This window comes from Bidens hawaiensis, unplaced genomic scaffold, assembly GCF_021521415.1.
Source record: "Bidens hawaiensis isolate Kalapana, Puna unplaced genomic scaffold, B.hawaiensis_p1.1 tig00027113_1, whole genome shotgun sequence".
Classification (NCBI taxonomy): domain Eukaryota; kingdom Viridiplantae; phylum Streptophyta; class Magnoliopsida; order Asterales; family Asteraceae; genus Bidens; species Bidens hawaiensis.
In genome coordinates, this window is record NW_027494380.1 from 148853 (window position 1) to 167718 (window position 18866).

The following is an 18866-nucleotide window of genomic DNA, read 5'->3' on the forward strand; positions in this document are numbered from 1 at the left end:
TAAATTTAAAAAATTTAAAAAAACGTTAATTATATTAAAATTTAAAAATAAAAAATAAAATCCACATCGTCACTCGACGTCAACTTCAAAAAAAAAGATAAAAAGATTTCCTATGTAAAACAAAAAAGAAAGAGACTAAAAAAACATGTTAAAACCTTTAATTTGATAAAATATGAAAGTTGAGTGACTTGATTGAAACATTTTTTAAAATTGAGTGACCTAATTGGAACACTTTTAAAACTTGGTTAATATTCTATGAAGTTGCCCCAAAATGAGAAGAATGAGAAGAACTTATAGTCACGTAAAAAACCTCTTAAAAGAAATTTAAAACAATCATAACTCAAAATTTAATAAAAAAACAAAAAAAATAAAAACACAAAATATTTTCACCATGTTCCTCATTCTTTTTTTTTTAAAAAGACACAATGTTGAGGGGAAAAATTATTGCCTTTTTTCTTGATATTGTGTTATATTACTCAACATTGTGTAATATTTTGTTCGGCATTATGTTACATTTTACGTTCTATTGTGTCTTTTTTTAGTTATAATTGAGTCTTTTGTTCATTTTCGTCATTGTGCCTTTGATCTCGGCATTGTGTCTTTTCGTCGTTATTTTTTTAACGAAATTGACAAAGGAAATATTTGAGTTTTTAGATTTTTTTTTCTTTTTTTTAGTTATGATTTTTTTTTCTTTTTTTTTTTTTTGAACTTTTTGTGAGAGGTTTTTTATTTGCCTATAAATCCTTCTCACAACTCTTATTTTTGTCTTCCTTGGTATTTTAAATTTCCCTAATATTAATGCAAAGGTAAATAACATCAAATTTGTGTGTTTTTGACAAACTTTTATCCATTATTGCTTTTCTTAAACAGCTCATTATTGTCGACATTCAACAATGCAGCTTGCAATAGTTGACAAATGTATACATAACCACAAGTCATTATTGTAGACATTCAACAATGTAGCATACAATAGTTGACAAACGTATAGATAACTACTTATCTAAGATACAAAATTTGTGATGTTTGTGCATTTTAAAACATATGAATCTTCGGTGAACAGTTGCCAGTCTTTCACTGTTTTCAGCATTTCACATTTGGTCATCTAAACCAGCAATGTCTCTATATGTCACATTGAACATATCTCTCACTTGCTAATTGAATAGTTGATAGCCATCAGTTGTATACGAGGTACACTTTTGGCTCAGATCCGAGTCGATGCTGGTTAGACTCAGCTTGCTCATTGACAACCGGACGGTTTTATAAATTGATGATTAAACTAGCATAAAACATCCTAACATAAACACAAACCTTAACAAGGAAGATATACATTCTACGAGGATCATTTATTATGAAAATAAAAAACCTGCAACATCTATTGACCCTGTGACGTGGCTGGACTGTGCATGCAAATTCATCACCACCTCAACAAGGCAGCGTCATATGTTCTTATACGAAAACAATTAATAAAAAGCAGGCACAGTATTAAAACAACATACATAACTTAAGCCGAAAGATAGATAACCTTTGTCTACACAGATATCGGTTCCGGCAATGCCTCCGGTGGAGCGCCACTGCTACCGTTGAGCACAGTCACATTACCATCAGAATCTACATCCACGATTACCGAATCGCCCTCCTTAATGTCACGAGCAAGCATCTTCTCTGCCATGCTGTCTTCCAACAACCTCATGATTGCCCGTCTTAATGGCCTTGCACCATAGCTCGGGTTGTAACCTTCCTCCACCACGCGGTCCCTGAACCTCTCGGTCACTTGAAGTTCTATTTCCTTACCTTTTAGCCTCTCGAAGACTTCCTTCAACATGATGTCAGCAATCTCTTTGACTTCCAGTTTGGTCAACTGTCGGAAGACGATCATTTCATCTAATCTGTTTAAGAACTCGGGCCGGAAATATTGTTTTAGCTCTTCGGTCACCAAGCTCTTGATTCGGTTGTAGCTGCTGTCTTTCTCGTCATAATCGAGGTCAAACCCGATTCTTCGCCCACCTTTTTCAATCACGCTGCTACCGACGTTTGAAGTCATGATTAGAAGCGTGTTTTTAAAGTCAACGGTTCGTCCTTTGCTGTCGGTCAATCGTCCGTCTTCAAGGATTTGAAGCATCATGTTGAACACATCAGGGTGAGCCTTTTCGATTTCGTCGAATAGGACCACAGTGTAAGGGCGGCGGCGGACAGCCTCGGTTAACTGACCGCCTTCGGTGTAACCGACATAACCAGGTGGTGAACCGATGAGTTTTGACACAGTGTGTCGTTCCATAAACTCACTCATGTCAAGCCGGATCATGGCTTCTTCTGAACCAAAGTAGTAAGCGGCTAAGGCTTTTGCGAGCTCAGATTTACCGACACCAGTGGGTCCTGAGAAGATGAAACTAGCGATGGGGCGATTGGGGTTTTTGAGGCCAACACGAGCACGACGGATGGCTCGGCTGATGGCTTTCACCGCTTCGTCTTGACCGACGATACGTGTGTGGAGTGTTTCTTCCATTTTGAGGAGACGGTCCGATTCGTCTGTTGAGACTTTTTCCACTGGTATGCCGGTCCATGATGATACGATGTGCTGAATGTCAGCTTCAGTTACCGTGGGACCCTCCTCTCCCGCTTCAGTTTCGGCTTTGCTCATCTCTTTGTTCTTGTCCACAAGAGCGGATATTTGAGTTTTAAGATCCATTTCCCTATCACGCAACTCGCCAGCCTGTCAAGAGTACAATAATAATATTAGCATACCAAGTGTACAGAACTATCGGGTCAAACGGGTTTTGACCCGTTCAAACTTGGTTGACCTATCCAGTACCTTCTCAAAATCTTGGCCACGAACCGCTTCATTCTTTTCTTTTGTTATCTGCCTAAGTTCTTTCTCAAGCTCTCTAGCTTCTTCTGGAAGCTGAAAAGGATATATAGATCATAATTCATGGCTGATTAAAGTGAAGAAAACAAAATAAAGATATACAAAAATATATACTTGTGCATGACGAAGTCTAACACGAGAACCGGCTTCATCGATTAAATCAATAGCTTTATCAGGCAAAAAACGGTCACTACAGGTTTAGATAAATCATCAGATACGTGTATCACAATTACAATAATATTTACAGATGAAAATCTGAAACAAATAAAAGATTTGCATACCTTATGTACTGATATGACAGCTGGGCAGCAGCTACAAGTGCATCGTCAGTGTAACGAAGCTTGTGGTGAATTTCATATCTTTCACGAAGCCCCCTTAGAATCTGTATGGTTTCATCAACTGTGGGCTCAGGCACCTTTACGGGCTGGAACCGTCTCTCTAGTGCTGGGTCCTTCTCAATATGCTTTCTGTACTCATCAAGGGTTGTGGCCCCAATACACTGCACCAATTGATAAGGAGGTCAGCATTTTTAATCATCACGCGCAATTGATGATGTCATCTTTAAGGCTTAAGGTTTCACTTACCTGTAATTCACCACGAGCAAGAGCAGGTTTCAAGATGTTAGCAGCGTCAATAGCTCCCTCTGCAGCTCCTGCTCCAATTAAAGTATGAACCTCGTCAATAAAGAGAATAATTTCATCACTTTGCTTGATTTCCTCCATTAGTTTCTTTAGTCTCTCTTCAAACTCCCCACGGTACTTTGTGCCAGCAACAAGGAGACCCATATCCAGAGTTATAACCTGAAAAAAGAGGATCATAAATCACAAAAAATGTTATATTTGAAAAAAAAAAGAAAAAGAAAAAATACAACAAAAAAACAAACTAGCGCGTTTGCAAATTGCAACTCACTTTCTTCCCCTCAATTGTTTCGGGAACATCACCATTAGCAATTCTTTGTGCAAGACCTTCTGCAATAGCAGTCTTTCCAACACCTGGTTCTCCAATTAAACAGGGGTTGTTTTTGGTACGACGTCCAAGAATTTGAGTAACTCTTTCAATTTGTGGCTGCCTTCCAACAACTGGATCCAGCTTACCCTACATAATAAAGGAAACTAATTGTAAAAAAACAAAAAACAAAAAAAAAACGTGGGTACACAACTAAAGATAGCATGACAGTAGCTACCTCTTCTGCTAGCTTTGTTAAGTTGGTACCATATTCCTCCAGTGTTGGCATCTTGTTACCAGAGGTCCCACCACCAACTCCTGCACCCACAGCTTCTGCACTCTCACCAACCATTCTGATAACCTACTCAAAACGGTTAAAGATTAAAACATAATAAAGCACGAATCTTGATGAATGAAATTAAAAAATAGAGTATAGATGAGAATATAATGGAGATAATTCACCTGTGTGCGAATGTTATTCGGGTCTGCACCTAGATTCTCAAGAACACGAGCTGCTACACCTTCACCCTCACGAAGCAAACCAAGAAGCAAATGTTCTGATCCAATATAATTATGACCTGAAACAATAATCCATGGCAAAATACGTTAGCCAAATTTTTAAATTTATGATGATTCATATACTCAAAAACATATGTAATGCTTGGACAAGGGAATGACCGAGTTGTCGGGCCTCTTCTAATGAGAGTTCCAGTACACGTTTGGCACGAGGTGTAAATGGAATCTCAACAGCAACAAATCCACTACCCCTACCAATAATCTTTTCCACCTCAACACGTGCATCTTTCAAATTAATCCCCATTGACTTCAGGACCTTTGCTGCAATACCAGTGCCTTCACCAATAAGACCTAATAAAATCTGCTCTGTACCCACAAAATTGTGGCCAAGCCTTCTCGCTTCCTCTTGTGCAAGCATAATTACTTTAATAGCCTTTTCAGTGAAACGTTCAAACATGGCTTTTGGTACAACTCTAGAAGGCTTTGCTTTTCTAACTGAGGTGGCAGCTGCAACTTTTGAGTGGAAATCTTGGCCTCTTTGAACCAAGTTGTCTAAAGCATTAGCTCCCCGCAAACCAGAAAAGGTTCTCACCCTCATTGATGGAGCTTGTAAGCCACACATCATCTTGACTGCTCGTTTTGCATTACCAGATCGCTTTGAACGGACCTTGCTTTCACTTGAAACTGCTGAAGGAAAGCTGGTAGATTGCACCAAAGCCCCTGCCATGATTGCAACCAGAGAATTCTGCAAAAACAACAGATTTCTATAATATTCAGAAGAATAGATACTAGAAGCCAAACATAAGCTTCTAGTACTAATTTTGCACGAAAATCTGATGATGTGCAATATATCATAACTCTGTTAGTGTGCACAAGCCTCAAAACCATGAAAATAAATTTCATTTAGCAACTCTAAACAAGCTTCCAACTATAGCAATATATTTCCCTTCATAATGGCTGTTTAATAATGCATAAGGTAACGCACCAACATGCTGGTTAGCACTTATCGTCACATTTCAATCACAAACTACAAGGCCATAGGATAACTCAAGATAATTTGTGGCATAAGAAAACAAACAAAATACAGGATTAAATGTCTAAAAGATTAGTTTCCTCTTTCAAAAAGCTTTCAAACAACTTTTTTAAAAGACTGTCAACATTAACACATTACAATTTCACTTACGAAAATAAATTTTCTTTAGTAACTCTAAACACCCATCCAACTATAGCAATATATTTCCCATCATAATAAGTGTTCGATAATGCCTAAGATAACGAACTAACATTCAGGTTAACACTTACCATCACATTTCGATCACAAACTACAAGACCATAGGATAACTCAAGTTTGTTTCCTCTTTCAAAAAGAATTCAAACAACTTTTTTAAAAGCCTGTCAACACTAACACATTATGATTTCACTTACGAAAATAAATTTTCTTTAGTAACTAACGAAAATAAATTTTCTTTAGTAACTCTAAGCAAGCATCCACCTATAGCAATATATTTCCCTTCATGATAAGTGTTCAATAATCAATAATGCATAAGATAACGCACTAACGGGCAGGTTAACACTTATCGTCACATTTCAATCACAAACTACAACACCATAAGATAACTCAACAAAACTTGTGGCATAAGAAAACAAATTAACCGTCGAAATGAATACTTTCCTCTTTCAAAAAGCTTTCAAACACCTTCAACATTAACACCTTACAATTTCACCTTTAATGTAATACAAATACCTAACCAAAACAACTCACCAACACAAGTATCATATCAACATAAAATTAAGCATCTAACCACATATAACTTGCATATACTAAAAAGCTTGGATCGATATCACGAACACTAATACGGCAAGCATCTACACAATCCTTCAGCTTATCCACATAACCACATATAACTTGCATACACTATTATACTAATATACACCATTCTTCTTCGATAACAACAATTAATTAGATTTAACCGCTCAAAATTCAACCAAACGTAATCAATTTCAACAAAATGAATATTACGAACGCATACTTGACGGAAATTAAAATCGAAACCCTAACGTATACAAACAGATATATAATTATAATAAATTGTGTACCTAACACACAGGAACGTGATAGAAGAAACGAATATTCCGGCTAATCGGCAACAGTTGGCCGGATTGAAGAAGAGAGGAGGTGAATTGAATTGGATTGAATTGAATCTATAATAATAATAATAATAATAATAATAATAATAATAATAATATCTTGTTGTTTAATAATAATAAAGTGAAACTAGAAGAGGCAAAGGTATTGATTATTATTTGTACACGCACGCAATTCAATCCGCTTCAGAAACTCACTCTTGCTTTCAATGTGAGGATGATATAATCACTTGGATTGCTAGTGTGACAGGGTTGGTGAGGATGTGGTGTGTCACGGACCGTTGGATTGTGTGTTGGTGACGGATAAGAGAAAGAAAAATATCCAAGATATTTGGTTATTGTTATTCGTGGTTAAAATTAGCCTAAGGAAATGGGAGGTGTAAGATGTGGTGGTGAGTTTTGGAGAGTTAAATTTGATTTTGGCTTTTAAGTTGTTTTAAATGTTAGCTAACTTTTAGAAGAAAATTCAAAAATATATTTTTTAAAGGAAATTTAGTTGAAAATAAGTCAGAGTAACGGACTCTTTCTCACTACTGACCCGACGGGGGATTCATTTGCTTACTCATTGCCTACCAGGCTCATTTAGTATACAGCGAGCGAGCAACACGCACCTACTCCTATTAAAATAAACAGAAGCTGAAGCTAACGCGAATTTTAAAGAGCTAAAAGTAAGGGATTCAAAGTCAAAAAATCGATCATTTCGTAGATCTAATTCAAGTTTTTCCGTCAAATCTGAAGTTTTACGCTTTGGGGCATGTCCCGCCCACCTAGTGTAAGCGCGATCAATGTGGATTCTCAAAAAAAAAAAAAGAATGCTTGTATGATGAACATAAAGCATGGCACATAACGAGTCAAAAGGTAAGTGTAAATTTTCAAAAGTGATTATAAGATTAAAGGGTTAGTGTAAATTACGATGACATTTGATTTTTCAAAGTTTAGCACTTATGGCTCTAAAGCATAGCATATTCATCAACTTGATATGAAAAAATGTTTTATTACAAAGAGAACTCAAGGAAGTTGTGTACATGCATCATCCTACCGTTTATAAAGTCATCGTGCGTCTCGACTATATTCGTTTACTAAAAAAATGTTTTTGTACGAACTCAAGCAACCTTCCTTTTCTGGTTCACTCTAGGGCCGTCCATAAGGTGTGGCTGGCTGGTCGATGGCCACAGGCCCGACACCTCGCTAGGCCCGATTTTTTTTAATTATATGTATTTTTATTGAAACAATATGTATATTTAGTATTTAAACTCAATTGCATAACCACTAGGTTGGTCTAGTGGCAAAGGGGTATTACTCCCAACCAAAAGGTTATAGGCTATAGTCTCATTTGAGACATGTTTAATCCTATTTTTATACAAAAGTTTTTTACACAATCTAAATTATAACCAAGTAAGCCCATATCAAAATTAAATTGTTTAAACCCAACAAAATACTCATTTTACTTAAGGTCTAACAAAATTTTCACCTTTAGCCTAAAATTTTTTTTGCTTTCTCAGCTAGCCCGGGTACACTCATAGTAAATCTCATCTTAACATTACCATTTTATCTATCATAAAAATAATGATGTGGCTTACACTCTTTTTATGTGGATAGCATAGAATTTGACTGTGTCACAAATCTACCATAACTTTTCAACTTGGAATTTGCTTAATATATTCGGGACCAGTGAGTTATTTCTTCGCGTGTAAAACCTTGATTTTTTGTTAAATACTTTTTTTTAATATTTTTACAAATTGGTCCCAGATTTTTTAAAATATAGTATGTGGTGAAGGAATTTGCTTAAAAATTTTTTGTGTTAATTTGATACATAACTAATTTCACAAAAAGGGCCAATCTAAAATCTCTTCTTGTTCTTTTATTTTGGAACCATTAAAAAATTAATGCCAATCTATAACTCAATAGATTTTAAAAGACACAATTTTCATCCAAACAATTTGTACACCATATTTTCACTTTATGTACTTTGTCTATATTAATATTGTTTCTCATTTCTATATCACCTCTTTTCTGTGAACTCAGGCTTATCTATGAAGTATGAACCATTTATCACATGCATGCACTATATATGAGTCAATACATATATAATCACATCTCACATTGCACAGTTCATATAAAGAGTCAAATAATTTAATGTGTGCTTTCAAACTCAATGATGTGTAAACTCGCTTTTCCTTTTTCGATCTTCAGTTTGCAAGTCTCTTTCCTCCTCTTGTCGATTTCATAAATCGGATTACCATTAGTGTGTTTCTTTGAGTTTGAAGCATAAGTCGTCGTCATTTGATCATTTTCACATCTTTAGTTACTACACATGCTGCATTAGTATTTACTTATTCGTTGAGCGTCGTTTGTTTTTGAATGTATTACTTATTATAGAATATGAATCTTAAGTTTTTATAATTTCGACCCGTTTACTCTTTTTTTTTATCAGTTCCACTTGCACTACCAACACTTTCAACAAACTTATATAGATCTAGTCGATCTTATAAAACTAACTTCGAACAATAAAACTTGCTAATTCATCATGTGTTAGCATAGGCGACTTAAAAAAAACAATTTCACTAAAAATCATCATTTTGACATCATAAACTCATATTTGATTTCAACTCATTTTCATAGTACTTTGGCTTAGTTTTCTTCTATTGATGATGATTGATTAAAACAATATATTGTTCAAAAACATGTATGAAGTCAAGTTTTGGTTTATTTTACTTATGAACACTCACACCCAACATTTCAACATGTTAATGTAGTTGAGAATATTGAGTTCTTGCATCAAGACCGATAAATTATTATTATAGGGCTCGAGACTGAGACTAAATGTGACATTAGTCTCAACCTCAAGTCGATCCCAGCCGTAGGTCAGATCAATTCTATTGAGACAAATAAATATTATTATCACATCTCATATCTATTTTGCATATAATGCTAACCTGAAAAGAATATTCCCAATGTGTTAAAAATCAAATATTTAATTTCCCTTATCATCTTATTTGAAATTTAATCCTCATGGGCCCAAATATGTTGTCACCTTCAACCCTAACATGGGCCCAAAAATATGCATATGATCTTAACATTCTCATGATTGTAGGAGGAATTTCCAATGATGATGGAGACATATAGCAGGCCATGCATAAAATATATAACATATATATAGTCATATAGACATGTTCATTATAATGCATATCTATATATAGATATATGTGTGTGTATTATATGTATGTATGCATATGTTGAAGCCTTTCAGAAAAATGTATATGTTGGAATTTCTTCCTGTCTTTCTGCCACGAGCCAAAGAACTTCAATAAAAAACTTTCATGAAGATGTTGACTTTGACATCATAAAGTCATTTTCTGATATTGAGTAAAAGAAGTCATTAGCAAGATGATCAAACATAGAACATTTTAGCACATAAAAGTCAATGGTGCATTTACTTATTTCAATGGCATATGAGCATACCGCGCATCTAGTGAAAAAAAAAAGAGAAAAGGTTGTATAACAGTCAGAATGCCAACTCGATTTTATAAAAAAAGAGTATTCCAAGAGACTGCAGGATTCGGGTTGATACGCATTTAACGTAAACTACATATTATACCGTGGTCCATGGTAGCTTGAATGTTTTCCAACATACATTATTATTTATGTAAATACATAAGTGTACGTAGGTCAACCCAATCGGCTAATCCTATCGACCACCCTAAAATTGGCTCATTATCAAACCCAACCCGTCCATTTTGCCACCTTTATTTCTCATGTAAAAAAGATCCATTTTTTTTTCTCTTTATGTTAGATGACAAACATGCAAGTACAAACTCTAGCCAAGTATACTTATATGCTACTTTGCATATCCAACAACTACCATTTCTTCTTGAAAGATGCTCATGGCTTCATCAACTCACTTTCTTTATCTTACTCTCTTCATCACATCTTTTACACAAGTTCTTCCCCTCAATGAGGTCATAAAATCATCACTTATGTACCCATTAACATGTTCTGATTTCACACACACATGACTCATATCTATACCACATATCCAAAGGCCAAAAACTCGAAGAAATCGCCTCGTTCTACTCAGTCAACACTTCAAGAATCACGCCAATTATGCATAATTCTAATGTTGATTATCTAGTTACCGTTCGATGTGGTTGTGAGAAAGATAATAATAGTAACACGTATTATTTGTATGAGTCGGTTTATAAACGGAAGCCAGGAGAGAGTGTTGGATACATATCAAATGAGTATTATAGCGGGCAAGTGTGGTATGTTAGTGAACAAGATGATGAACAACTTAATGTGCATATTGTTTGTGGTTGTTTGGATGATGAATCTAAAAAGGTTGTTACGTATACTATTCAAGCTGAAGATACTTTAATCCGAATCTCTGAGCTTCTTTCTGCTAAAGAGAATGAAGTTGAGAATATGAACAAGGTTTTGACAAAAGATCCTAATTATATGGACGTCGGGTGGGTACTATTTGTGCCTCAAGAGGATAACAAGATTCGCGCATCAAAGAAATGTGAGTATCCGTTTCACCTAGCACGGGCTATTTTTTTCTCTAATGGGTCAAACGGGCTATGTGTATCTAAGGGTGATGTTATAGATACACCACCCTCATTGGTGTACATCAGCCCACTTGTCATATCATACGAGCCATATGGATCGTACGGGCCATATTGGTTTGTCAATAGTTGCACCACTCATTTCTTTGTGAGTTAAAAGTTAAACATCATACACGTTGTATGATTTGGCCCTCATACAACCCATATAGCCATTTTTCGCCATGTCATGCGGCCTATATGGCCATTTTTCCGAGTCATACGACCGGTATGACAGTCATTGGTGCCTGAATAATGTGTCAGTGGTGTTTGTTTAAATGTTCGCATATTTAATGCATGCTATTCTAATTTGCTTTGTTAAAGAAAACTAAATTATTACAATAGCAATATTGTTTTTGTAACCATCACACTAACACTTTATAAAATGTTATAAAGAAAAGATGGGCAAAAGGTGTTAGAGTCAACCCGAGCCAACCCGTTTCTTTTGACCCGATATCCACCTCTTTAGTCAACTATTTCGAATATCAACTTAAAGTTTATAATTGTGCATACCAGCAAAGATGAAGACTTGGAAGATAATCATCTTTATAGTGTTAGTTTTGGTTTCGGTCACGTCCGCTTTTGTTGTCTTGTTTCTTCATAGAAAAAGACGGGCTCGCAAATCAAAAACCATCAGAAAGACAACAAGTGTTGGGAAGACAACACTCGAAAATCATTTTTTTAATGTAGACATGGAAGGTTAGTTTAATGTTAGTAGCTTCTGAAAATAAAAATATTAAAAAATCTGATAATATATTTGAATGATTCAGAGGCAGCATCAAACATCGAGTCGGAAAAACCGGTTATAATCAGTTTGGAGGAGATTGAGCAGGCTACAAATAGTTTTGATGAAGCTAGAAAAATAGGAGAAGGTGGATATGGTAGTGTGTACTTTGGCATAATAAGAGAAAGGGTATGAGTTATAATAACATGTATAATAATATAGTTATTTTCAGTTTTTATTTTTATGCATTAAGTTAACATTATTGTTGAATTATATGTTTGACAGGAAGCTGCAATAAAGAAAATGAGATCTAATAAGTCAAAGGAGTTCTTTGCAGAACTTAAGGTTCTTTGTAGGATACATCATAATAATGTGGTGAGAATTTTATAATAAAAACAAGGATTAGTGTTAGCAAAAGTTAAGGAATATGACCATTGCAAAAAATCATTAATTAAATATTTGGTTGGTTTTATCAACATCATAAACACAAATATAGCGGTGTGAACACATTTTGATTAATTTTTTTCTAAAACGTCATGTGTCAATCTGAGCTTATTTTGGTCAAAACCTGTTTTGTTCCAAACCATATTTATATTTTTTAAATTCGACACGTTTTGACTTGAACCCAGTTGGCACGTTACCCGACCCAACCGGTCTATTTCGTCAGGCTTAGGTTTGTCAACATTAACCCGGGAAACAAACTATAAAAAATACATGATTATTTTATGCCCTTTGCTTTGTAGGTGCAACTTCTGGGATATGCAAGTGGTGACAACCATCTTTATTTGGTGTATGAATATGTCCCAAATGGACCGCTTAGCGACCATCTTCAGGACCCGTTGCTAAAAAGTAAAATCCTAGTGGCCCGAAAACTAGCTAAACGGGTTGATTTGAGTATACTTTGTCCTAAATCGTTTTACTTCAAAATTTTTAATCATATTTAAAACATTAATTGTTTACAATATTAAAGAAAAGAAAAGATAACAAGTGTTGGCGGTTCGGCCAACCAATATTTAAAATTTCCCATTCTGACCCGAACCCAGTTTGGCATGGTACTCACGTCTCAACCCGTCCATTTTGTTTATCAGGTCACCAACCGCTTACATGGATAGCAAGAGCAAATATTGCACGATGCTGCTCGTGGAATCGAATACATTCATGATCATACAAAGGACAGTTATGTTCATCGAGATATTAAGACAAGTAATATACTTCTTGACTTGGGACTCAAGGCAAAGGTATGTGTTAAATCATATTAACATTAGTTGAACATATACTTGCTTTTATTATTATTTATTTATTTTCTTCTTATTGGAAGAAGTTGAACATTTCGTCGTGGCGTAGGTTGCAGATTTTGGACTTACCAAATTCATTGAACGCGCAAATGAAGACGAGTTAATAGCCACGAGAGTTGTGGGCACACCTGGCTATCTAGCTCCTGAGTATGTTTGTGATCTCTGCTTAATGTCTGATGAATAATAGTGGTGTTTGGAAGTGACTTTATCTTCAATTTTGTTTATGCAAGGTCAATAAGTGAAATGCAAACCACATCAAAAACCGATGTTTTCGCATTCGGGGTGGTTCTAGCAGAGCTGATAACCGGTCAACACGCACTTGAACGCGATAAGCAAGAACCAAACAAGCTCAAGACACTAGTTTCAGTGGTAAGTCCAAGCAAGACTCAGAAAATACAACTTTGTCTTTAGTGTGAAAAAAAGTTATTTTCAGTCAACCTTCTAGGGATGGCACAGTGGTAAACGTTTGATTCTTCTCTAGCAGAGGTCTCATATTTAACCGTTTTCTGTTTCATATCGGTCAGATACGTGAAATATTCAAAGATCAAGATTCAGCAGCTGCATTGGAAGCTCAAATTGACCACAATCTAAAAGGAAGCTACCCTATAGAAGAAGTTTGTAAGGTATGTAAATATTAATACTGAAGTCCATCTAACAACCAAAAATGCAAGGTTTCTCGCCCCAAAAGTAGTCATTTTTATGTTGTATCTGACAACATAAATTTGCACGCGTTTCAGATGGCTGAAACGGCTTTCAAGTGCATGAGTGAGGATCCAGCTAATAGACCCGAAATGCGCAATGTGGTCACAATATTGGGTCAAATTGTGATGGCCTCTATAGAATGGGAAGCATCACTTGGTGGGTCAGGTCAAGTCAAGTGTTTAGTGGGTTGTGTGATGGAAGATGAAACAGCTGCACAAAGCATTATTATGTTGTCAAATATGGTTCAAAATCATTCTTTCTGTACCTTAAACAACTGTTTTGTAACGCTTGATTTGATCGAACCGATTAGATAGTTTCAGACTTTCAGTTAGCAGATATGACTCGACAACAAGAACTCTTAGAACATTATAGCAGGCAATATATCATTGTATAAATAGCAACTGTTAATAACATGGTACCGTTAAATAAAGATAAATAAAAATCAATATCGAAATCAAATAGTAGCTCACACTGTCTTTTGCACACATCTAATGAACTTGATCACCGATTGCATTTACCCTCATAAAGATTCTTAACCTCATAAAGATTCTTAATTACAAGCAAACACAAGAGTTTGCCACCGATACCAAAACGCACATAACTAGAAGCAAAAGTTAGACTGCAACGACATAATAGCAACACTCTTATTCATTTCTTTACCTGTCACAACCACAACAGTAGACACATAAATTAATAGTTCGAATCTCGTTATACTAATTAATAGTTGTACCTTAAACCGTGGCTATCGACGAAGAGATGAAGCAGATCCAGGAGACTGAATTAACGATTGTACCCCTTGAACGTGTCTAGCTTTCCTGCCAACTCTATCCGCTTGTCTAAGGTAATTCTTCTTTGCAGAGGACCCGCTTCCACTGTCAGTGGAGACTGAAGATATCGGTGCTGACATGGATATTATAGTTTCTTGAGGATGTGAGGCAATTTCATGTAAATTTCCTGCAAAACAGACTAAGAAATTATAATACTTAAAAAAAATGGGCCAAACGGGTCAAAACTCTAAAGTCAACCAAAGTGTAATCTTAACACGTATAAGTTATAACCTCCAAAATCAGGTTATCAAAAAATATATATATATTATTATAAATATATTTGATATACTAAGTTTTTTATTTTCATAAATAGACAAAAAAAATGTATCGGGTCAGCCCAACCGACCCGCATTGGTAAATGGAAAGAATGCAAGAGAGAACAAGACAATACCACCAGCTGTCATCTCTTGAAATTTTGTTCTCATAATTCTAACAAAATTATACAAGTCGTTAGTAATATTAAGCTCCTCGATTAATTTGTTGACCTCGATCACAGGCGGATAGCATTCAAGCACTAAAAACAGAAGCAAGAAATAAGAATCTTGTTAATTACAAGCCTTAAACAAAGCTAAAAAATAAGCGAGTGGGATACTTACAACAATAACTATCATTCTTGAGGCGAATGGTGAAAAAATACTCCTCATCCGGTTTCTTCATATTTATATTTGTGAATATAAATTTTATTCCTGAAAAAATAATATCAAAAGTAAGATTTTTCATTTTTCGCAATAATATTATTAAGTAAGTTATTTACCGAGTCCCCTTTCAACTCTGAAGCCGAGCACCTTGTTGTACCATGAAATTGCCTCTTCTATTTCTTCTCTGCGTCCTGCATCTTGCTCGTGTTTTTCCTCGCATTCTTTCAAAGCTTTAACAAAAATAAATAAATAAAAAATAATTGATTTCCGTACACTTATGCAGTAAATGAACGATATAAAGGGAATACCTTCAGATTGGTGTGATATGATTTCTGCATATTGCTCCTTTCGGGTCCTCTGGTCAACCACAATTCTTTTAAGTTCTTCGACTCTAGCTTTTGCATCAGAAATGGAATCCGCAATAGCCATCTTTTGTGACTCTTTTCGAGTCTTTGCTGCACATCCATTGGCAAAGAGAAACACATATAAGCTGATGTAAACTTGTTACTTTTCATGTTAACATAGATAACATAATAAGAATTCTAAGCCATTTTCTCATTCGTGTAGTTGATAAAAATGTAAAATAAAATACCAGCAATAGCTTTCACCAAGTCATCCTCAACCGCCCTCAGCTGAGTTTTAAGCACCCCTATCTTTCCTGAAATAACCAAATCAAATGTTACGAGGGTTATGCGTAGTTCTTCACTCAACCACTCAAGCAGACTCCAGAAAGACACATAAAGACGTAACTTTGTTTTAAAACTAGAAAGCACTTCCCAAATGTTGCAGAGGTGAAGATTAACTAAGATTATAAATTGTTGTCTAAGTTTGTAATATTAGATACAAAGTTTCACCAGTGTTGTAAAAATCAGAATTTGTTGGCGACTAGTCGCTACTCGGTGGCTTACTGATTCAATTTCATGTAATTGGACACTTACCCTCGGTAGTCGGTCATAGTCAGCCCAAATCAGTGAAAATAACCTTAAAAAAAGCAGTCAGATTTGGTGATATTCAGTCAAAACTTGAAGTATTTAAAAAAGCACTAATTTTGAAAAATTATATAAAATTATGTGTATATATTTATATACGAGTTGGATCTAATACAAATGAGATCTTCCGTGCGAACAATACAAATTGAAAAAAATAAATGAACACAGTGGCAATTTCGTAATTACTATGAATAGAGTAATTACGCTACAACAATATACAAGTAGAGCAATAATAATGACTCTGCTTGTAAAGTGTAGAGTAATTATTAGAAGCCTACTTAATTTTTTCATGTTATAACTATCCAATACAAAGTAATTACGAAAATGCCACCGCACCCACTTTCAATCCCCTACATAAATAATTTTAAACACCTGCACATAAAATTCCGATCCGATTAATCCCGGTTAACTGCTACTCGTTACCCCACTGCCCGACTAAACAAACAATTACTCTACACAAAACCCTAGTTTTTAACAAGCTCAATTAAACCAAAAATAATAATAATAATAATAATAATAATAAAAACCCAATTTAGGGTTTGTAGCACAAAACCCATATCTTCATTGAGTGCGGTGTCGTGTGCTGTGGAGTTGATTGAGTGAAGGGTTTTATGGAGCGCAGGCTCGGCGTTTTTGAACTTGGTTTGCTGAATCTCGATTTCTTTACCGCAAATCATTCTAATTTCCGCCATTTTGTCTTTAGTTTTACTATCTTCCGGTCTTTTTCCACTTTGCATTGATGATGTGTGAGAGAGAGTGTGTGTGTGTGTGATGAAGTTTAAAATGGTGCGCTCTTAAAATTGGCTCTTTTATTTTGGTTTTTAAAATGGGGAGGAGTTTGATTAAAAAAAAGTAATATTGGTTTTAAATAATCTCAACTACGTCTTGTCGGTAAATATCGGTCTTAATTTTGTACTTGCATGCTGACAGTCTCAACTATTGGTGTATTTGTTTTTAACGGATCACGACTAACGGATGACTAACTCAGTTAGTGATCTGCTGATGTGGCATGCCTAGTTGTCAGAAAATTGCTTTGTGGCAGCTTAGGTGGCAAACTAGCAACCCCCAACAACATAAGCAGGAGCAGCACCGTAGATTCAATAAATCCATCTTCTTACCTCCACCATCTGCAGCTCCTCTACCTTTTTCACTTCGCGACCACCACCACTACACCATACGTTCCGCCACCACCGTCGCCACAATAGATCTTCCGTGCTACAACCGCCTCTCCTCCAAGCTTTCTTCTACGCCTGCACCTGCAACCCCTGTTAACCACCTTTGCCGCTCGGTGCCGCCACTTTCAACCTCCGTCCCACCCTCTGCCACCTCCGCCACCCGCAACTTCCGTTATGCACCTCTACGACCTTCGATTTTCTTGAATCAGTAAGCCTTTGAAACTTCAATCAGTAAACTTTAGATGCATTTAATGGATATTTGAAACTTGAATTGATGAATGACGAGGTTACAGTGGTTGCCTGGTTAGAGTTATAACTCGTGTTTGAGTTATGTTTTTGAATCGATAAACCCAGAATCGTAACTCTTGACGTTTCGGTGAGGGTATTGGAGAAATTTGGGGTTTGGTCCGCGGAACAAAACAAAATCAACGCACCATGAGACAAATGAAGAAAAGAAGCAATCGAGTTTCTGAAAAGGGCTAGGGTTTGGTGGTGGGTGAATTGCAGGAGAAAGCGAGAGAGAGAGAGAGAGAGAATTGTTATATAGAGCCACGTAAGCTGCCATATAAGCAATTTTTTGACAACTAGGCGTGCCACATCAGCAAATCACTAACGGAGTTAGTCATCCGTTAGTCGCGACCCGTTAAAAACAAATATACCAATAGTTGGGACTGTCGGCAGACAAGTGTAACATTGGGACTGATATTTACCAATAGGGCATAGTTGGGATTATTTAAAACCAATATTCCTAATATAAAAATAAAACCCATGTATAATTATAAACAATAGGGTTGTAAATGGACCAGACCGAACCGAATTTAATTTGGCGAGACATTGTTCATGCTCATCCGTTAAGTTTTTGCCAGACAAACGTACAGTTCATGATGCTCTACCGAACAAAAATTCGTGTTCATGCTCGTCCATTTAGGAATTGAGTTTGTCTGTGTCCGTTTATGTTCGTTTATTAATATTGTAAACGGACGCTAATGGGCAAACGAACACTAACATACACTAATGAACATTAATGGGCAAACATACATAAACAAATCTAATGAACAAACGAACATAAATGGTTACATATTAATTTCGAAAAGTATAATCAATTACCGGACGAATGTTACCCGACGTTCAAGAACACTATTGAATGAACACGACCTTTATACTTGTTCATCCGTGAAGCTTACCAATCGAAATTTTTGTGTTCATGTTCGATTCGTTTATTAAACGGACAAACATAATGAACTTCTTGCCGAACGGACGTCCGGACGTTCAGTTCGTTTACAAACCTAACAATCAACCTAGGGGGTATGTTTTTAATGGTACCCGGATATTGAACCTCGACCAATCCCGAATTAGAGAATACTCGAATAACCCAAACACGACCAAACCAAATCTTAAATTGATTAGTTATCGAGTCTCGAAAAACCCGAAAAACTCGAAACACGGAAC

General features: G+C 35.8%; 2 protein-coding genes and 1 pseudogene across 3 annotated transcripts; 1 reads left to right on the forward strand and 2 right to left on the reverse strand.

The window, feature by feature from the left end:
• Positions 1–1496: 1496 nt before the first annotated feature.
• Positions 1497–6442, reverse strand: LOC143574815 (ATP-dependent Clp protease ATP-binding subunit ClpA homolog CD4B, chloroplastic-like). The gene is made up of 10 exons (XM_077059338.1): positions 6422–6442; positions 4487–5069; positions 4271–4386; positions 4047–4169; positions 3773–3958; positions 3448–3663; positions 3145–3362; positions 2978–3053; positions 2810–2899; positions 1497–2710 (listed from the first exon to the last, which is right to left on the reverse strand). The coding sequence occupies exons 2-10, from the start codon at positions 5049–5051 to the stop codon at positions 1529–1531; spliced, it is 2772 nt and encodes a 923-aa protein (XP_076915453.1). The 5' UTR covers positions 5052–5069; positions 6422–6442; the 3' UTR covers positions 1497–1528.
• Positions 6443–10347: 3905 nt separating this feature from the next.
• On the forward strand, positions 10348–13993 carry LOC143574817 (lysM domain receptor-like kinase 3; annotated as a pseudogene). Its single transcript, XR_013142663.1, has 10 exons — positions 10348–10988; positions 11584–11766; positions 11838–11980; positions 12077–12166; positions 12535–12640; positions 12880–13029; positions 13136–13233; positions 13317–13455; positions 13611–13709; positions 13824–13993. The product of XR_013142663.1 is annotated as a lysM domain receptor-like kinase 3 (transcript).
• A 537-nt stretch (positions 13994–14530) lies between these two features.
• On the reverse strand, positions 14531–16969 carry LOC143574818 (kinetochore protein SPC25 homolog). Its single transcript, XM_077059339.1, has 7 exons — positions 16796–16969; positions 15846–15911; positions 15562–15708; positions 15370–15483; positions 15212–15301; positions 15007–15129; positions 14531–14754 (listed from the first exon to the last, which is right to left on the reverse strand). Exons 1-7 carry the CDS (start codon positions 16932–16934, stop codon positions 14531–14533), a joined length of 903 nt encoding a protein of 300 aa, XP_076915454.1. The 5' UTR covers positions 16935–16969.
• Between the last annotated feature and the right edge of the window lie 1897 nt (positions 16970–18866).

Bases quoted from the DNA above. Each gene is read 5' to 3' on its own strand.
- LOC143574815 (XM_077059338.1), bottom strand. From the start codon at position 5,051: ATGGCAGGGGCTTTGGTGCAATCTACCAGCTTTCCTTCAGCAGTTTCA. The intron at 4,387-4,486 runs GTCATTCCCTTG...TTATTGTTTCAG, and splicing joins AGAAGAGGCCCGACAACTCG to GTCATAATTATATTGGATCA. The intron at 3,664-3,772 runs GTGAGTTGCAAT...CTCTTTTTTCAG, and splicing joins AAACAATTGAGGGGAAGAAA to GTTATAACTCTGGATATGGG.
- LOC143574818 (XM_077059339.1), bottom strand. From the start codon at position 16,934: ATGGCGGAAATTAGAATGATTTGCGGTAAAGAAATCGAGATTCAGCAA. The intron at 15,302-15,369 runs GTAAATAACTTA...TTATTTTTTCAG, and splicing joins CAGAGTTGAAAGGGGACTCG to GAATAAAATTTATATTCACA. The intron at 15,130-15,211 runs GTAAGTATCCCA...TTCTGTTTTTAG, and splicing joins CAAGAATGATAGTTATTGTT to TGCTTGAATGCTATCCGCCT.